Here is a 16,082-nt window from a genome sequence, read left to right on the forward strand (position 1 = left end):
CAAAACACTGCTGGCACCCAGCCATACAATGACGCGATGTGATCGTTCTCGCTCATTTTTCAAAATAAAAGCCTTAAACTATGTCTAAAGACGGTTCAAGCCATGGGGAAGCCATAGGAAAAGGAATCTGGTTGATACCCCTTTAAATGGAGCGAAGGCAGGCTATGGAACACGGAGCTTTCAAAATAGAGGCCACTTCCTGGTTTGATTTTCCTCAGGTTTTCGCCTGCAATATCAGTTCTGTTATACTCACAGACAATATTTTGACAGTTTTGGAAACTTTAGAGTGTTTTCTATCCTAATCGGACAATTATATGCATATTATAGATTCTGAGCCTGAGAAATAGGCAGTTTAATTTGGGTACATTTTTCACCCAAACATCAAAATACTGCCCCCTACACTCAAGAGGTTTAATAACCCTACTCTGTGGATATTTAGTCATAAATTTCGCGCAGCATTCTGGCTTCTAAGGAACATTTACACCACAAATGTCTCAGCCTGTATATACCAATTCATGGTGTATTACAACCTGATGAATCAGACTAGGCTAGTGGGCTCATGTCAAAAGCACACACTCTGTGTTGCATGCCCCAATGATAAAATTTAACATTCATATGAAAGTCATTTATTGAATATTTTAACATCATTTTTTGAATAAATAAATGTTATACTCAAATTCTTCTTCTTCTTCTTTGGTATCTTGGCTTTCTCACACTTTGTTTGTGCATGCCACCACCTACTGTGCGGTAGTGTGTGGTCAATCACGTTACATTTTGTGATATACAAAAGGAAGGGGAAAAGTAAAAAAAGTGCACGACCAACTAACCCTACACCTATATACCACTATTTAATTAAAAATCAATAATCATCCTTATACTCACATTTGATGAAGTTTATCTAGCTAGAAAGTGTTCTCCCAAGAAATTACTGAATGAGAATGACACAAAGATTATCTCAATGAATGGAGATTTGTAGATAGTAATACATCAACAGACGGAAAGTTTGTCAAAAAAATGATGTAAGCGTAAATTGCAGCTCCGTAAGCACTTTTTGAATGCGCAAATGCACATTCCACAGTTGTAAATGTTTGGGATTTCTAATCATTTGCTCACAAATCGTTATACATTTGATCAAATAGTAGCTTTATTTTTGAGCTATGTTGAATATATTTACAGATCATGGATTCATTTGTGATTAATCGTGAATATTACATATTATGGTTTAATTCACAGATTATGGTTTAATTTGTGTAAAATGTTATATTCACAGCTCAAAGTTTTGTTTGTGAGTTAGGTTGAATATGGGCACGGATTGTGGTAGACACACTTACAGAATACAGAAACTATTCTAATAAATCTACTTCAGTATTTCTGATGAATAAGACGTTCTTGCAGGCTGCGGGGCATCCCATTGCCATTTCTTCCTAATTTCCACTCACTCCTTCAACTATCTGCACTGCCTCCACATTTCAAACCCCCTTAACCCCCACTGGGCACTTCCTGGAACTCAGAAAGGTTGTTCCAACCACATCTTCTTTCTAGAATGCGGGAAGATTTTTATTGGTCTAGTCCTTTAATCACAGCTGTTGACGGAAAGAGGCGTATTTATTAATATATACAATCATTATCTTAATGTTTTATTTGATTCAGAGATCCCCCTTTCTCTCCTCTCTATCTCTACACACACACACACACACACACACACACACAGAGAGAGAACACAACATATTCTCTAAAACATTTTATTGATAGCATTTGCACTGTACAACATAACATGAAAGCTGAAACTCTCTCCAATCTAAATCTTTCCATCGGTCCCAGTCTGAGATAGAGTTTTGTATGAGGTGCACCTGTTGCTTACATTTTGTATTCATATTGTTTTGCCCTTTTGAAACCCGGAGCTAAACTAATTCAATATATTTACCATCTTGCACACTGAGGAGAAACCGACAAAGTCAACACAAATGAGTAATTCCTTGAAGAAAAATAATAATTGTTCGACATTAGAAGAGTGGTGGCGTTGGTCTGTGATAATTTTTTATATGTTTTATAGCTGTGTCTCAGTGTCTCTCCATACCTTTGTTTTACTGACACATTCCCTCACTCCATAATAATACTTAGTTCACATTTCTGTTTTCCTCAATGGGTTTAGACACATATATACTGTAAATGCACACTTCAACAGATAAGTCACACCATTCACATTGCATTACGCAGATGGTCATTTCCCATCATTAGTTAGATCCAGCCAACATACAAGATGATGTATCATCATAGTCATAAACCAAGTCTATTGGGTGTATTTGTAAGCACACATGATAACAGGCATCCGCCAGGGACAGACAGACAACTACAGGAATAGACGGGAGAGCGACAGCAAAGCCAACACAGAGGTACGGAGGTCACCACGACAATAGTCAAACGGACACGACATATGACACTTAAAGCCAACAAATAATACATTCGGACAACCTCATATTTTACAGCATAAACACGTTAATAAACAAGTAGATAAGTAGATCATATTGGTCCATAAATCATTCACTGGACGCATGAGTTAAATACAGAGGTCAAGAGGTTATTAAAGGTCCATGTCCCGGTCAAGCACATGTATGGTCGGGCGCATAGAGTAGAATCACTATTCTATTTCTATGGGAGATATCCCTCTGGGTCAAGCATGCATCTATTTTGGCAAAAAGAACAAAGTCAAAAGAACCCAAAGTAGCCCAGTGTAGTTTCCGGAGGTAGGGTTTCCACATATTAAGCGGGGAGCAGCGTATAGGTTTGAGATTTCTCAGCTGTTTCACACTTCAGCCTGTGTTGTATGATCATCTGATTTACAAACCTTCATGTCACATAAAAAGGCAGGAAGCATTATCCAGATAATTCACCTGCATGCTCCCGGGCTCAGCAATATGACAATCAAGTCCAGGGGTCTCTCAGCAGCCAGGTCGTTCAAGATTGACGTGGAAATTTGACTTGAGGACCATTCAGAATGAGTGCCTAAACTTAACCCTTAACTTCTAAATTTGATGTTTGGAGAAATGGAACGATACAGAGCAGCATGAGCAACAAAAACACTTAGAAATTTGACGTTTTGAGAACGTGGATGAATGTCTAATTCTGCAGTGAGACTGTGAGAGCTTGTTGCTCTCAGCTGGTCATTTGGGCGGTTCTGGCTTCATCTGATCCATAGAACAGCATGGAGCCAGGCAGAGACATTATTTGGCAAACACAGGGACGCTGACAAGTTAGATGAGAGAGATAGACATACATACACATTCATCCACTCTGACAGACACACACAGATAAACAAAACTCGTGCTCGGACATACGCACAGGAGCGCACGGACTGAAGCACACACACGCAGAATTCTCTCTCGATTTTTTCAACACTCTCTCTCCTTCCTTCCGCCCGGCGCCCTTTTTACATCACATTTTCGAAGAGCTGCATGGATCTCATCATCATTTCATCCTGAGGGGAGAAGAGGAGAAAGACGGTAAAGAAAGGGGGGGGGGGGGGGGGGGGGTCCAATGATGGAACTCAAAGCACATCATGAAATAGGGATAGCATCTTACATAGACACCGACAGCAATATCGAAATGTATCAACATACGCCTGTACTATACATACCTCCTGGCATGCGACAATGAATTCCTCTAAAGTCACAACTCCATTTTTGTTTTTATCCATTTTCTGTGGGGAGGGAAGAGGTGAGAGAATTGTACATGATTTTATTTCAATACGTATGATATTGTTATTATGTGGTCTAAACCGTTGCGCACACCTAAGGGTTTCATAACCCTCTGCAGTAAAGCATCTGTTTTGGTATTACATTGTACTGTATGACGTCGGGTAAAGTCACCTGGAAGAAAGCATCCACATGCTGCTTCGGCACATCTCCCTTGAGTGCAGGGTAGGTATATTTCCCCATCATGTCGTAAATGGCCCTCACAATCTCAGTCATCTCCTTTAACACAGAAATACAAAACGCTGTGTTAACAAGTGCGTCATATGTAAATCGTTCAATGTAACCGACATGCAAAATAAACACACAGACCTCTCGGTTAATGTAGCCATCGTTGTTGATGTCATACAGATGAAAAGTCCACTCCAGCTTGTCTCTCAGAGTGCCCCGCAGCAGTGTAGACAGTCCCATTACAAACTCCTGAGTGAGTCACCACATAGGGAGAGAGATGACCAAATTACTGAGTTCGGCCTGAGTGATAACACCAGTACAAATAAGATAAAGACATGTTTTATTTAAAGCACTCTCTGAGTGATAGTGGTGGCATGTGGTTTGTACTTCAAACTTGATGGATCCATTGCTTGTCGTGTCGAACGCATTGAAGAGGTAATGAGCGTAAGTGCTGGCATCTGCAACACAACCAGATACGGGCATGAGGTTTGTTTTTATCCCAGAGTGCTTGTAAATGAGTCGCAAACAAGAAAGGGCCATGTTATGTGTCTAAATGAGCGGTGTCTGGTTTACTGTACCTCCGTGGGGGAAGAACTGGGCGTAGATGTGTTTAAATGTTTCTTCATTCACCACTCCACTCGGGCACTCCTGTGGAAACCATGTGAGAACATTACTTCAAACAACGAAATAATGCAGCTTCTTCTGGTGAGCGCCCAGATCAACCAATCATTTACGCTCAAATGGCACCACCCTTGGTTACAGAGTTAACATGTCAGTCAAATCTAACAGCTAATTAACTAGCAATTTGTATATAACTTGTATGTGGGGGTGTGTCGGTGGGTGTTTGAGCATGTTTGTGTGTAGAGAATATATGTTTACATATATTTTCCCATTGGGTGTATATGGGTAACGCAGCATTTAATTGTTGTTATGGTGTATGACAGACTTAATTCCTCTAGCTGCAGGCCTGTACAAAATGATTAGCAGCATATGAAGTGATGAAGGCACGAGGCTGAATGCATTTACTTATCGGAGTAAGAGATAAGAGTGCTTTGACATTAACACTTGTAAAGAAGAGAGGCAACATAGGCAGGAATGTATACTTAAGAGTGGCAGGGAGAGAGATAGCAGAGGAAAGACAGGGAGAGAGATAGCGGAGGAAAGACAGGGAGAGCGATAGCGGAGGAAAAACAAGGAGAGAGATAGCGGAGGAAAAACAAGGAGAGAGATAGCGGAGGAAAGACGGGGAGAAAGGTAGCAGAAGAAAAACAGGTAGAGAGATAGCGGAGGAAAAACAAGGAGAGAGATAGTGGAGGAAAGACGGGGAGAAAGGTAGCGGAAGAAAAACAGGTAGAGAGATAGCGGAGGTAAAAACAAGGAGAGAGATAATGGAGGAAAAACAAGGAGAGAGATAGTGGAGGAAAGACGGGGAGAAAGGTAGTGGAAGAAAAACAGGTAGAGAGATAGCGGAGGAAAGACAGGGAGAGCGATAGTAGAGGAAAGACGGAGAGAGAGAGGAAGATGAAGATAGACAGACAGTGGAAGGGAGGAGGGAGGATGAGGTGCGTACATTCTTGAAGCCTCGGTAGAGGATCTGTAGCTCTCTCTTGGTGAAGTTGGTCTGGGCCTCCAACTGCTCCAGACCCTCTGGCCTGTGACACACCATGGTCATCTCCAACTCATCATCAATCTTGTCTAGAGAGTAGAGAGGGCAGGAGGGAGGGAATGAGGGAGTATGGGAGGGAGGGAGATATTAATTGTGTGTTTATGTAAACAAACCAGCGTGAAATGTCACAGATGCATCATAATTTAAACATCACAGTTTATTTCACAGTACATCATATCATTGTTGCCAGAAAGAATAAGCTTTAAAGTTACCCCACTTCGAGTCTTTGTATAGGTGGTGAGAGAGTCAGACAGCAAAACATATGGAAAGTTAAGAGAAGCCTACAGAAGAATTCTAGAGAAGATTGTGAGAGCAGAGAGAGAGAGGGATGTAATGGAGGAGGATGAGGCATGGCAAGTTAAACAAACAGAAGAGGAGTTCAATATGAGAGAAGGAAAAGGGGAGTATGATGTTGGGAGAGGAAGAATACAGAAATGAGCCAGGGGAGAAGGTTTCAGAAGAGAGAAGATTGTATGGAGGAAGAGGTGGGAGGGAGGGAGGATTAGAGGTCTCCCCATTATGGACTTGGGGAACTCTACTGATGGTAACTTTGTGCTTTGGGTGCCAGAGAGAGATGAATGTTGGGTAATGATGTGATGAGCTAGCGTCCTCTCAGGAGGGGGCGGGGGAGGGACAGCCTCTGGCCCACTGGAGGAGACTAGGAAACATGCACAGACGTGCTCCTCTCAGAACTAAAACACACAAATACACGTCGCTATTTCAAAACACAGACTCTTGCATATCATGAAAGGAGTCGATCATCACACACACACACACACACACACACACACACACACACAAGCTTTGTGCTGGATGTGTCATAGTGTAGTTCATACATGCATAATCTATGAGCAGAATTTATCGGGATTTACCACCCAAAACCACTCCCTTTAATCAGGATAAATACCCGTGAGAAACAGGTAAATTATAATAAATTATTTATATTAACAGCATGGCGTAAATTGGAACTGTTAAATGATATGCAATGTCTAAATGTGGCATCTCTACGGCCTCTGCATGATGAATCATCAACGCTCAGGGTGGGGACAGACAGCCCATCTCGGTATGGAACGCAATTCACAATGCATGTAGACCTGTCATCTATCTCATCATAGTAACTTTTTTTTTATTGTGACAGGTAGGCCTACATTTGCTGCAGCATAGTATGTGCTACAGTAATATAAAGACTGAATGAGTGTCAAATTTATCCATCTCCATTTGGCTTTCAGGAGTCACCTTATTCTTTCATTGTAGAGATATATATTTTTTAATTGCACCTGCAGAGTTAAAAACAGCCTATCAATCGAATATCATTGCTTTAAATCAGGGCACGCTCAAGCACTCTCTCGCAGTCTTTGTCTCACCCCATGAACCCCAAAATAGATAATCCTGTTCTAGATTGATGTATAGCCCTATAGTCAGTGCCTTTGGAAAGTATTCAGACCCGTTAACTTTTTCCACATTTAGTTTCGTTACAGCCTTAATTTTAAAAAAACATCAGCAATCTACAGACAATACCTCATAATGACAAAGCGAAAACTGTTTTTTAAAAAATATTTTAGCAAATGTAATAAACCCCCCCCCACTTTATTTACATAAATATTCAGACCCTTTGCTATGAGATTCAAAATTAAGCTCAGTTGCATCCTGTTTCCATTGATCATCATTGACATGTTTCTGCAACTTGATTGGAGTCCACCTGTGGTAAATTCAATTGATTGGACATGATTTGGAAAGGCACACCGGCCAGCCAAATTGAGCAATCGGAGGAGAAGGGCCTTGGTCAGGGAGGTGACCAAGAACCCGATGGTCACTCTGACAGAGCTCTAGAGTTCCTCTATGGAGATGTGAGAACCTTCCAGAAGGGCAACCATCTCTGCAGCACTCCACCAATCAGGCCTTTATGGTAGAGTGGCCAGACAGAAGCCACTCCTCAGTAAAAGGCACATGACAGCAGGACCTCAGTCTGGGGTGAAGTTTCACCATCCAACAGGACAACGACCCTAAGCACACAGCCAAAACAATGCAGGAGTTGCTTCGGGACAAATCTCTGAATGTCCTTTTGTGGCCCAACCAGAGCCCAGACTTGAACCCGATCAAACATCTCTGGAGAGCTGAAAATAGCTGTGCATCAATGGTCCCTATACAACCTGACAAAGCTAGAGAGGATCTGCAGAAAAGAATGAGAGAAACTCCCCAAATACAGGTGTGCCAAGCTTGTAGGGTCATACCCTAGGCTGTTATCGCTTCCAAAGGTGCTTCAACATTTACTTATGTAAATGTGATATTTTTAATAAATTAACCAACATTTCTAAAAACCCTGTTTTTGCTTTGTCATTATGGGGTATTGTGTTTAGATTGATGAGGAAAAAAACAATTTAATCCATTTTAGAATAAGGCTGTAAAATAACAAAATGTGGAAAAAGTCAAGGGGTCTGAATACAGGCACTGTATAGATGTCCTAGCCTACCTCTTTCGGGTAATACATTCAATGCAGTATTAGCCTTACTGTATATTTATCTAATTAATTATGGATTTAGCATAATAAGCTTAACGTATGTCCTCTGTTTCTTGCGCAATACGCACACACCTGTGCGCCGCTGACCTCACTCTTTAAAAAACACTCCTTAGATCTTGAAGTCCCGTGCAGGAAAAGTTAGACTAGAATATCTTGCTGGACGTCATAGCATTTCTAATATCAATAGACTATTCGAAGAAGGACGCTAACTCTTGTTTGCTGAAAGTTAAATACAGCAGCCAATAGAACTCACGGGGAGTTTGAAAGAAGAGCGAACGTGCGATGGTGGTAGGCTATAGCGGTTATTTATTCAGACCCGTAACCATTCAATCTTCGTGAAGAGAAGTGAAAGCCTTCTGCATATAATTCTAGTCCTCTATTAATTCAACTATGTCATGAGAATGATTAAGACAAGGACAACTAAACGTATTTAATTTCACTGTTGAAAGCGAGGAAGGAATGAAGCAACAATAGAGAAAGAGGAGGTAGTCTAACATTAGGGGACATATTATGAAAGGTGTGTGTATATGCATCAACCTACAATTAGTAGGTGATAAAGTCGATAGAGAGCATACGATTCTGGTGCAGCACGTGCGGCCTACAAAGTTACAAGGATAAGCGAGCAAATTTGAATTTTGAAATATACTAGGGCCTTAGTAGGCTGATGCATATACACACACCTTTCATAATATGTAGTGTCACTCCCTGATCTGTTTCACCTGTCCTTGTGCTTGTCTCCACCCCCCTCCAGGTGTCGCCCATCTTCCCCACTATCCCCTGTGTATTATTACCTGTGTTTTCTGTCGGTCTGTTGCCAGTTTGACATTTTTATTTTTTCAAGCCTACCAGCGGGTTGTCTCAGCTCCTGGTTTTCCCCCTACTCTCTCTTTCTCGTCCTCCTGGTTTTTGACCTTTGCCTGTCCTGACCCTGTACCCGCCCGCCTGACTACTGCCTGTCTCTGACCCTGTACCTGACTGCTGCCTGTCTCTGACCCTGAGCCTGCCTGCCGTCCTGTACCTTTGCTCCTACTCTGGATTATCGACCCCTGCCTGCCTTGACCTGTCGTTTGCCTGTCCCTGTGGTTACAATAAACATTGCTACTTCACACAGTCTGCATTTGGGTCTTACCTTGATTCCTGATAAGTCAAAAGCCCCCAATCCTTTGGTCTTTTTTTGAGCTTGGGCTCATTAAATGTCTTTAATGTAGGGCTCATCAGGCTTGGATTTTTGATCAAATCGCCAAACACTACCAGACAGGCCTATTTATATGCTTTTACATGACACTTCCTGTTTGGCGGGAAACACTGGGTTACCTGGGAGAAAAGTGATTTATCCTTGGGATGGAACGTTTGTAAAATACCTGGAAAATATTCCAACTTCACACACACCCTACCCTACCCTGCAGGTCCAGCAGTAACTGTGTTCGCATCACTGAGGCTTTGAGAAAGGGTGCAAGGGAGGGACATTCAAATGAAGAAGGGACTGTTGCAGAGGAAGTGGAAGATGGCAATTACATTTGACATTTTTTACATTTTAATTCACAGAGGGAGACACTGAGCCCCCCCCCCCCCCATCATTCAGATTGAAGAGACACGACTGACTGATGTACTGATCAAATCCCACCTGTAACTCCTAATGAGCCAGACTTCACAGATCTTACTACATCACATTGAGTGTTCTTGTCTGTCTGTACCTCATTGGTATAATACATCATTCCAACAGAATCTGCCCAAAGCTTCAATCCCCTTACAGCTGAATCAGCTGATCCTGAGTGCCTAGCTCCTGCTGGCATCTCCATGGTAATAGGTCCCTGAACACACTGTGTATTCGCCGCCATCCCGAACACCCGTGCTGGATAGGCTTTTCTTTATCATTTGAATCCCTTTGTGCAGTACAGCTTATATTGAATTGTGTTCTCTTTTTTTTGATCCTCCACGCAATCCTTACATTTGATCAACTTCACAAATTGTGTTTTGGTAATTAGAGGGTTAGGCCCTCTGCTCATTACTGTATCAGGTGGACATGGTTTCGTTTGATTCCATCCTTGAACTGATTTAAATGATTGTCAGTCAATTCAGATCACGTATCAGTACCAACACTGATCATGCAGATGAAGAGAAACAGCCCTCCAGGTTTATGATCATCTGGATTATAGATGATGAGATGAAACATACAGGCTAGACGGCTCTTCTCCAGGGGACAGACTTCACACACTCACCCACAGACTCTCACAAAGACACTCATTCCTCACTAACTACGAGATATATCTTTATCTTTTATCTTGACTGACCTTCATGCCTTAAAGAAATGATGGACTGTCATTTCTCTTTACTTGTTTGAACTGTTGTTGACATAATATGGACTTGGTCTTTTTCCAAATAGGGCCATCTTCTGTATACCACCCCTACCTTGTCACAACACAACTGTTTGGCTCAAATGCATTAAGAAGGAAAGAAATTCCACAAATTAACTTAAGGCACACCGGTTAATTGAAATGCATTACAGGTGACTAACTCATGAAGCTGGTTGAGAGAATGCCAAGAGTGTGAAAGCTGTAATCAAGGCAAAGGGTGGCTACTTTGAAGAATCTCAAACATTAAATATATTTTGATGTTTTACACTTTTTTTGGTTACTAAGTGATTCCATGTGTTATTTCATAGTTCTGATGTCTTCACTATTATTCTACAATGTAGAAAATAGTAAAAAATAAAGAAAAACCCTTGAATGAGTAGGTGTGTCCAAACTTTGGACATGTAACGCACGCACGCACACACGCGCGCACACACCCACACACTATACCAGTAATTATGAAGAAGAGCACAGAGAAAACCTGAATAACATAAGTTAATTACAGTTTTCTCTTGTTATGTCAGTCACTGACAGTCACTCAATTAGCCCTTGTCAGCTAAACTTTTTTTTATTAGTAAGTTAGTCTAGCCAGCTATCTAAACGTGTAGTAATCATGGTCGATTTTACCGACTGATATCTTTATGCTTCAAACATAAAGATATAAAACTGTATTTTTTTGTGAAGAATCAACAACAAGTGGGACACAATCATGAAGTGGAACGACATTTATTGGATATTTCAAACTTTTTTAACAAATCAAAAACTGAAAAATTGGGCGTGCAAAATTATTCAGCCCCCTTAAGTTAATACTTTGTAGTGCCACCTTTTGCTGCGATTACAGCTGTAAGTCGCTTGGGGTATGTCTCTATCAGTTTTGCACATCGAGAGACTGACATTTTTTCCCATTCCTCCTTGCAAAACAGCTCGAGCTCAGTGAGGTTGGATGGAGAGCATTTGTGAACTGCAGTTTTCAGTTCTTTCCACAGATTCGCGATTGGATTCAGGTCTGGACTTTGACTTGACCATTCTAACACCTGGATATGTTTATTTTTGAACCATTCCATTGTAGATTTTGCTTTATGTTTTGGATCATTGTCTTGTTGGAAGACAAATCTCCGTCCCAGTCTCAGGTCTTTTGCAGACTCCATCAGGTTTTCTTCCAGAATGGTCCTGTATTTGGCTCCATCCATCTTCCCCCATCAATTTTAACCATCTTCCCTGTCCCTGCTGAAGAAAAGCAGGCCCAAACCATGATGCTGCCACCACCATGTTTGACAGTGGGGATGGTGTGTTCAGGGTGATGGGCTGTGTTGCTTTTACGCCAAACATAACGTTTTGCATTGTTGCCAAAAAGTTCAATTTTGGTTTCATCTGACCAGAGCACCTTCTTCCACATGTTTGGTGTGTCTCCCAGGTGGCTTGTGGCAAACTTTAAACGACACTTTTTATGGATATCTTTAAGAAATGGCTTTCTTCTTGCCACTCTTCCATAAAGGCCAGATTTGTGCAATATACGACTGATTGTTGTCCTATGGACAGAGTCTCCCACCTCAGCTGTAGATCTCTGCAGTTCATCCAGAGTGATCATGGGCCTGTTGGCTGCATCTCTGATCAGTCTTCTCCTTGTATGAGCTGAAAGTTTAGAGGGATGGCCAGGTCTTGGTAGATTTGCAGTGGTCTGATACTCCTTCCATTTCAACATTATTGCTTGCACAGTGCTCCTTGGGACGTTTAAAGCTTGGGAAATCTTTTTGTATCCAAATCAGGCTTTAAACTTCTTCACAACAGTATCTCGGACCTGCCTGGTTTGTTCCTTGTTCTTCATGATGCTCTCTGCGCTTTTAACAGACCTCTGACACTATCACAGTGCAGGTGCATTTATACGGAGACTTGATTACACACAGGTGCATTGTATTTATCATCATTAGTCATTTAGGTCAACATTGGATCATTCAGAGATCCTCACTGAACTTCTGGAGAGAGTTTGCTGCACTGAAAGTAAAGGGGCTGAATAATTTTGCATGCCCAATTTTTCAGTTTTTGATTTGTTAAAAAAGTTTGAAATATCCAATAAATGTCGTTCCACTTCATGATTGTGTCCCACTTGTTGTTGATTCTTCACAAAAAAATACAGTTTTATATCTTTATGTTTGAAGCCTGAAATGTGGCAAAAGGTCGCAAAGTTCAAGGGGGCTGAATACTTTCGCAAGGCACTGTATAAAAAACTGGAAACATTTCTCTCTACACCATGGCAAAACGTGTAGAATTTCAGGAGATGAATTCCAAAACTTCATTTTTTTCTCACTTAGTTCCCCCAAAAGGCTAGAGCAGGCTATGATTGCATGTGGGGGTATGGATGTCCGTACACAAACCCCCAAGCCCCTGCAGCCCCTCATGATGAGTTCAGGTTTTTTGTGGCCCACACACCCATCAAAATTGCCCCTCACTGCTATAGAGTCCTCAACAAAGAGCTAGGGAAAGAGGTGGAGATAGATAAAGGTGGGAATGATATAGAGGATGAAAAGCGGGTAGGAGATAGTGGGTGGCAGGATAGAGTGAATGTGTGAAAAGGCAGCAGGCTGAAGTGATGAAGAGAAAAGGAGAAGAAGAAAGAGTGAGAGAAAGTGAAAGAGAGTGAGAGAGAGGAGGACACAAACAAACACACATGGAGGCAGAGAAGAATAAAGGAATCCAGATGATGTCTGGAGGGCACAGGGAGGGATAAGGAGAAGCGGGTGGAAGATTTAGACACATACCTAATTTAAATTGGAGTAAAAAAAAGAGATACCCCACGAAACCAAACCCAGCACGATGTTGAGGGACATACTCTCATTCTGCTCAGCCTGGGTACAAAGAGAAACCAGGCCTCTCAATACTAACGGCTTCAATACTTTTACAATGCACAGCCAGAATACTGCCACAACTACAGTCTGATTACGTATGCACAACAGCCTTCGGACAGAGCTTCAAAACCACATATCACTGCAAAACAAACCCAATTATCTGAAAGACAACAATTCCTGTGACTCAGTCCCATGATGATCAGGACCAGATACATCCCCTGTGGAAATAGGTCTTTAAGCAGTCAGTCACAATTAGGAGACATCTCCCATGAGTCACAGCCAGATCCAGACAGGACGTAGGCCAGTGGGCAAATCAGACAGTCAGAGAGAGTGTCTGAGGTTAGTACTTCATTAGTTCATGGTTTCTCATCCAATGAATATTCATCAGCACCTGTTCTGACATGGCTGTTTAGAGAGTGGTGAAGGAGGAGGCACTGAGTTTACTAGTTTTAGATCCCCAAGGTGGAATGTCTCTTTATCTGACACTGCTTTCAGAACCTCTGCGTCACATATTCCATCTATTCATCGCTCCATCTCTCCTCTCCAGGAGAAAAACACACGCAGTCTCTCCTGTCCAGTAGAAAAACACGTTGTCTCTCCTCTCAAGGAGAAAAACACACGCCGTCTCTCCTCTCCAGGAGAAAAACACACGTTGTCTCTCCTCTCCAGTAGAAAAACACATGTTGTCTCTCCTCTCAAGGAGAAAAACACACGTTGTCTCTCCTCTCAAGGAGAAAAACACACGTTGTCTCTCCTCTCCAGGAGAAAAACACATGTTGTCTCTCCTCTCAAGGAGAAAAACACATGTTGTCTCTCCTCTCAAGGAGAAAAACACACGTTGTCTCTCCTCTCCAGTAGAAAAACACATGTTGTCTCTCCTCTCCAGTAGAAAAACACACGTTGTCTCTCCTCTCCAGTAGAAAAACACATGTTGTCTCTCCTCTCAAGGAGAAAAACACACGTTGTCTCTCCTCTCCAGTAGAAAAACACATGTTGTCTCTCCTCTCAAGGAGAAAAACACATGTTGTCTCTCCTCTCCAGTAGAAAAACACACGTTGTCTCTCCTCTCCAGTAGAAAAACACATGTTGTCTCTCCTCTCCAGTAGAAAAACACATGTTGTCTCTCCTCTCCAGTAGAAAAACACACGTTGTCTCTCCTCTCCAGTAGAAAAACACATGTTGTCTCTCCTCTCAAGGAGAAAAACACACGTTGTCTCTCCTCTCCAGTAGAAAAACACATGTTGTCTCTCCTCTCCAGGAGAAAAACACATGTTGTCTCTCCTCTCCAGGAGAAAAACACACGTTGTCTCTCCTCTCCAGTAGAAAAACACATGTTGTCTCTCCTCTCAAGGAGAAAAACACACGCCGTCTCTCCTCTCCAGGAGAAAAACACACGTTGTCTCTCCTCTCCAGGAGAAAAACACATGCCGTCTCTCCTCTCCAGGAGAAAAACACATGTTGTCTCTCCTCTCCAGTAGAAAAACACATGTTGTCTCTCCTCTCCAGGAGAAAAACACACGCCGTCTCTCCTCTCCAGTAGAAAAACACATGTTGTCTCTCCTCTCCAGTAGAAAAACACATGTTGTCTCTCCTCTCCAGGAGAAAAACACACGCCGTCTCTCCTCTCCAGTAGAAAAACACACGTTGTCTCTCCTCTCCAGTAGAAAAACACATGTTGTCTCTCCTCTCCAGTAGAAAAACACATGTTGTCTCTCCTCTCCAGGAGAAAAACACACGTTGTCTCTCCTCTCCAGTAGAAAAACACATGTTGTCTCTCCTCTCCAGTAGAAAAACACATGTTGTCTCTCCTCTCCAGTAGAAAAACACATGTTGTCTCTCCTCTCCAGGAGAAAAACACACGTTGTCTCTCCTCTCCAGTAGAAAAACACATGTTGTCTCTCCTCTCCAGTAGAAAAACACACGTTGTCTCTCCTCTCCAGGAGAAAAACACATGTTGTCTCTCCTCTCCAGGAGAAAAACACATGTTGTCTCTCCTCTCCAGGAGAAAATCACATGTTGTCTCTCCTCTCCAGTAGAAAAACACATGTTGTCTCTCCTCTCCAGGAGAAAAACACACGTTGTCTCTCCTCTCCAGGAGAAAAACACACGTTGTCTCTCCTCTCCAGGAGAAAAACACATGTTGTCTCTCCTCTCCAGGAGAAAAACACACGCCGTCTCTCCTGTCCAGTAGAAAAACACACGCCGTTTCTCCTCTCCAGTAGAAAAACACACGTTGTCTCTCCTCTCAAGGAGAAAAACACACGTTGTCTCTCCTCTCCAGGAGAAAAACACACGTTGTCTCTCCTCTCCAGTAGAAAAACACACGTTGTCTCTCCTCTCCAGGAGAAAAACACACGTTGTCTCTCCTCTCCAGTAGAAAAACACACGTTGTCTCTCCTCTCCAGGAGAAAAACACACGTTGTCTCTCCTCTCCAGTAGAAAAACACACGTTGTCTCTCCTCTCAAGGAGAAAAACACACGCCGTCTCTCCTCTCCAGGAGAAAAACACACGTTGTCTCTCCTCTCCAGTAGAAAAACACATGTTGTCTCTCCTCTCCAGGAGAAAAACACATGTTGTCTCTCCTCTCCAGGAGAAAAACACATGCCGTCTCTCCTCTCCAGGAGAAAAACACACGCTGTCTCTCCTCTCCAGGAGAAAAACACACGCCGTCTCTCCTCTGCAGAAAACACGCTGTTTGAAGGAGATTTTTCTCTCACAAACCGCTGAAGGGGATTGGATGTGTTAGTGATGGTCAAATTATTTTCCAAGAGTTGCCAAGTGAT

The 16,082-nt window shown here is 42.3% G+C and overlaps 1 protein-coding gene across 1 annotated transcript in view; it reads right to left on the reverse strand.

The window, feature by feature from the left end:
* Window positions 1-1,726: 1,726 nt before the first annotated feature.
* The window catches only part of kcnip1b (Kv channel interacting protein 1 b), a 38,932-nt gene continuing 24,576 nt past the window's right edge, over window positions 1,727-16,082 (reverse strand). The window contains exons 2-8 of the mRNA XM_029670607.2: window positions 5,491-5,615; window positions 4,499-4,568; window positions 4,308-4,378; window positions 4,062-4,169; window positions 3,867-3,971; window positions 3,635-3,697; window positions 1,727-3,475 (exon numbers count right to left, since the gene is read on the reverse strand). Of these exons, the coding sequence (XP_029526467.1) occupies window positions 3,428-3,475; window positions 3,635-3,697; window positions 3,867-3,971; window positions 4,062-4,169; window positions 4,308-4,378; window positions 4,499-4,568; window positions 5,491-5,615 (590 nt within the window). The 3' untranslated portion in view covers window positions 1,727-3,427. The remainder of the gene's footprint in view (window positions 3,476-3,634; window positions 3,698-3,866; window positions 3,972-4,061; window positions 4,170-4,307; window positions 4,379-4,498; window positions 4,569-5,490; window positions 5,616-16,082) is intronic.

The sequence above is a fragment of the Oncorhynchus nerka genome, linkage group LG10 (genome assembly GCF_034236695.1).
Source record: "Oncorhynchus nerka isolate Pitt River linkage group LG10, Oner_Uvic_2.0, whole genome shotgun sequence".
Classification (NCBI taxonomy): domain Eukaryota; kingdom Metazoa; phylum Chordata; class Actinopteri; order Salmoniformes; family Salmonidae; genus Oncorhynchus; species Oncorhynchus nerka.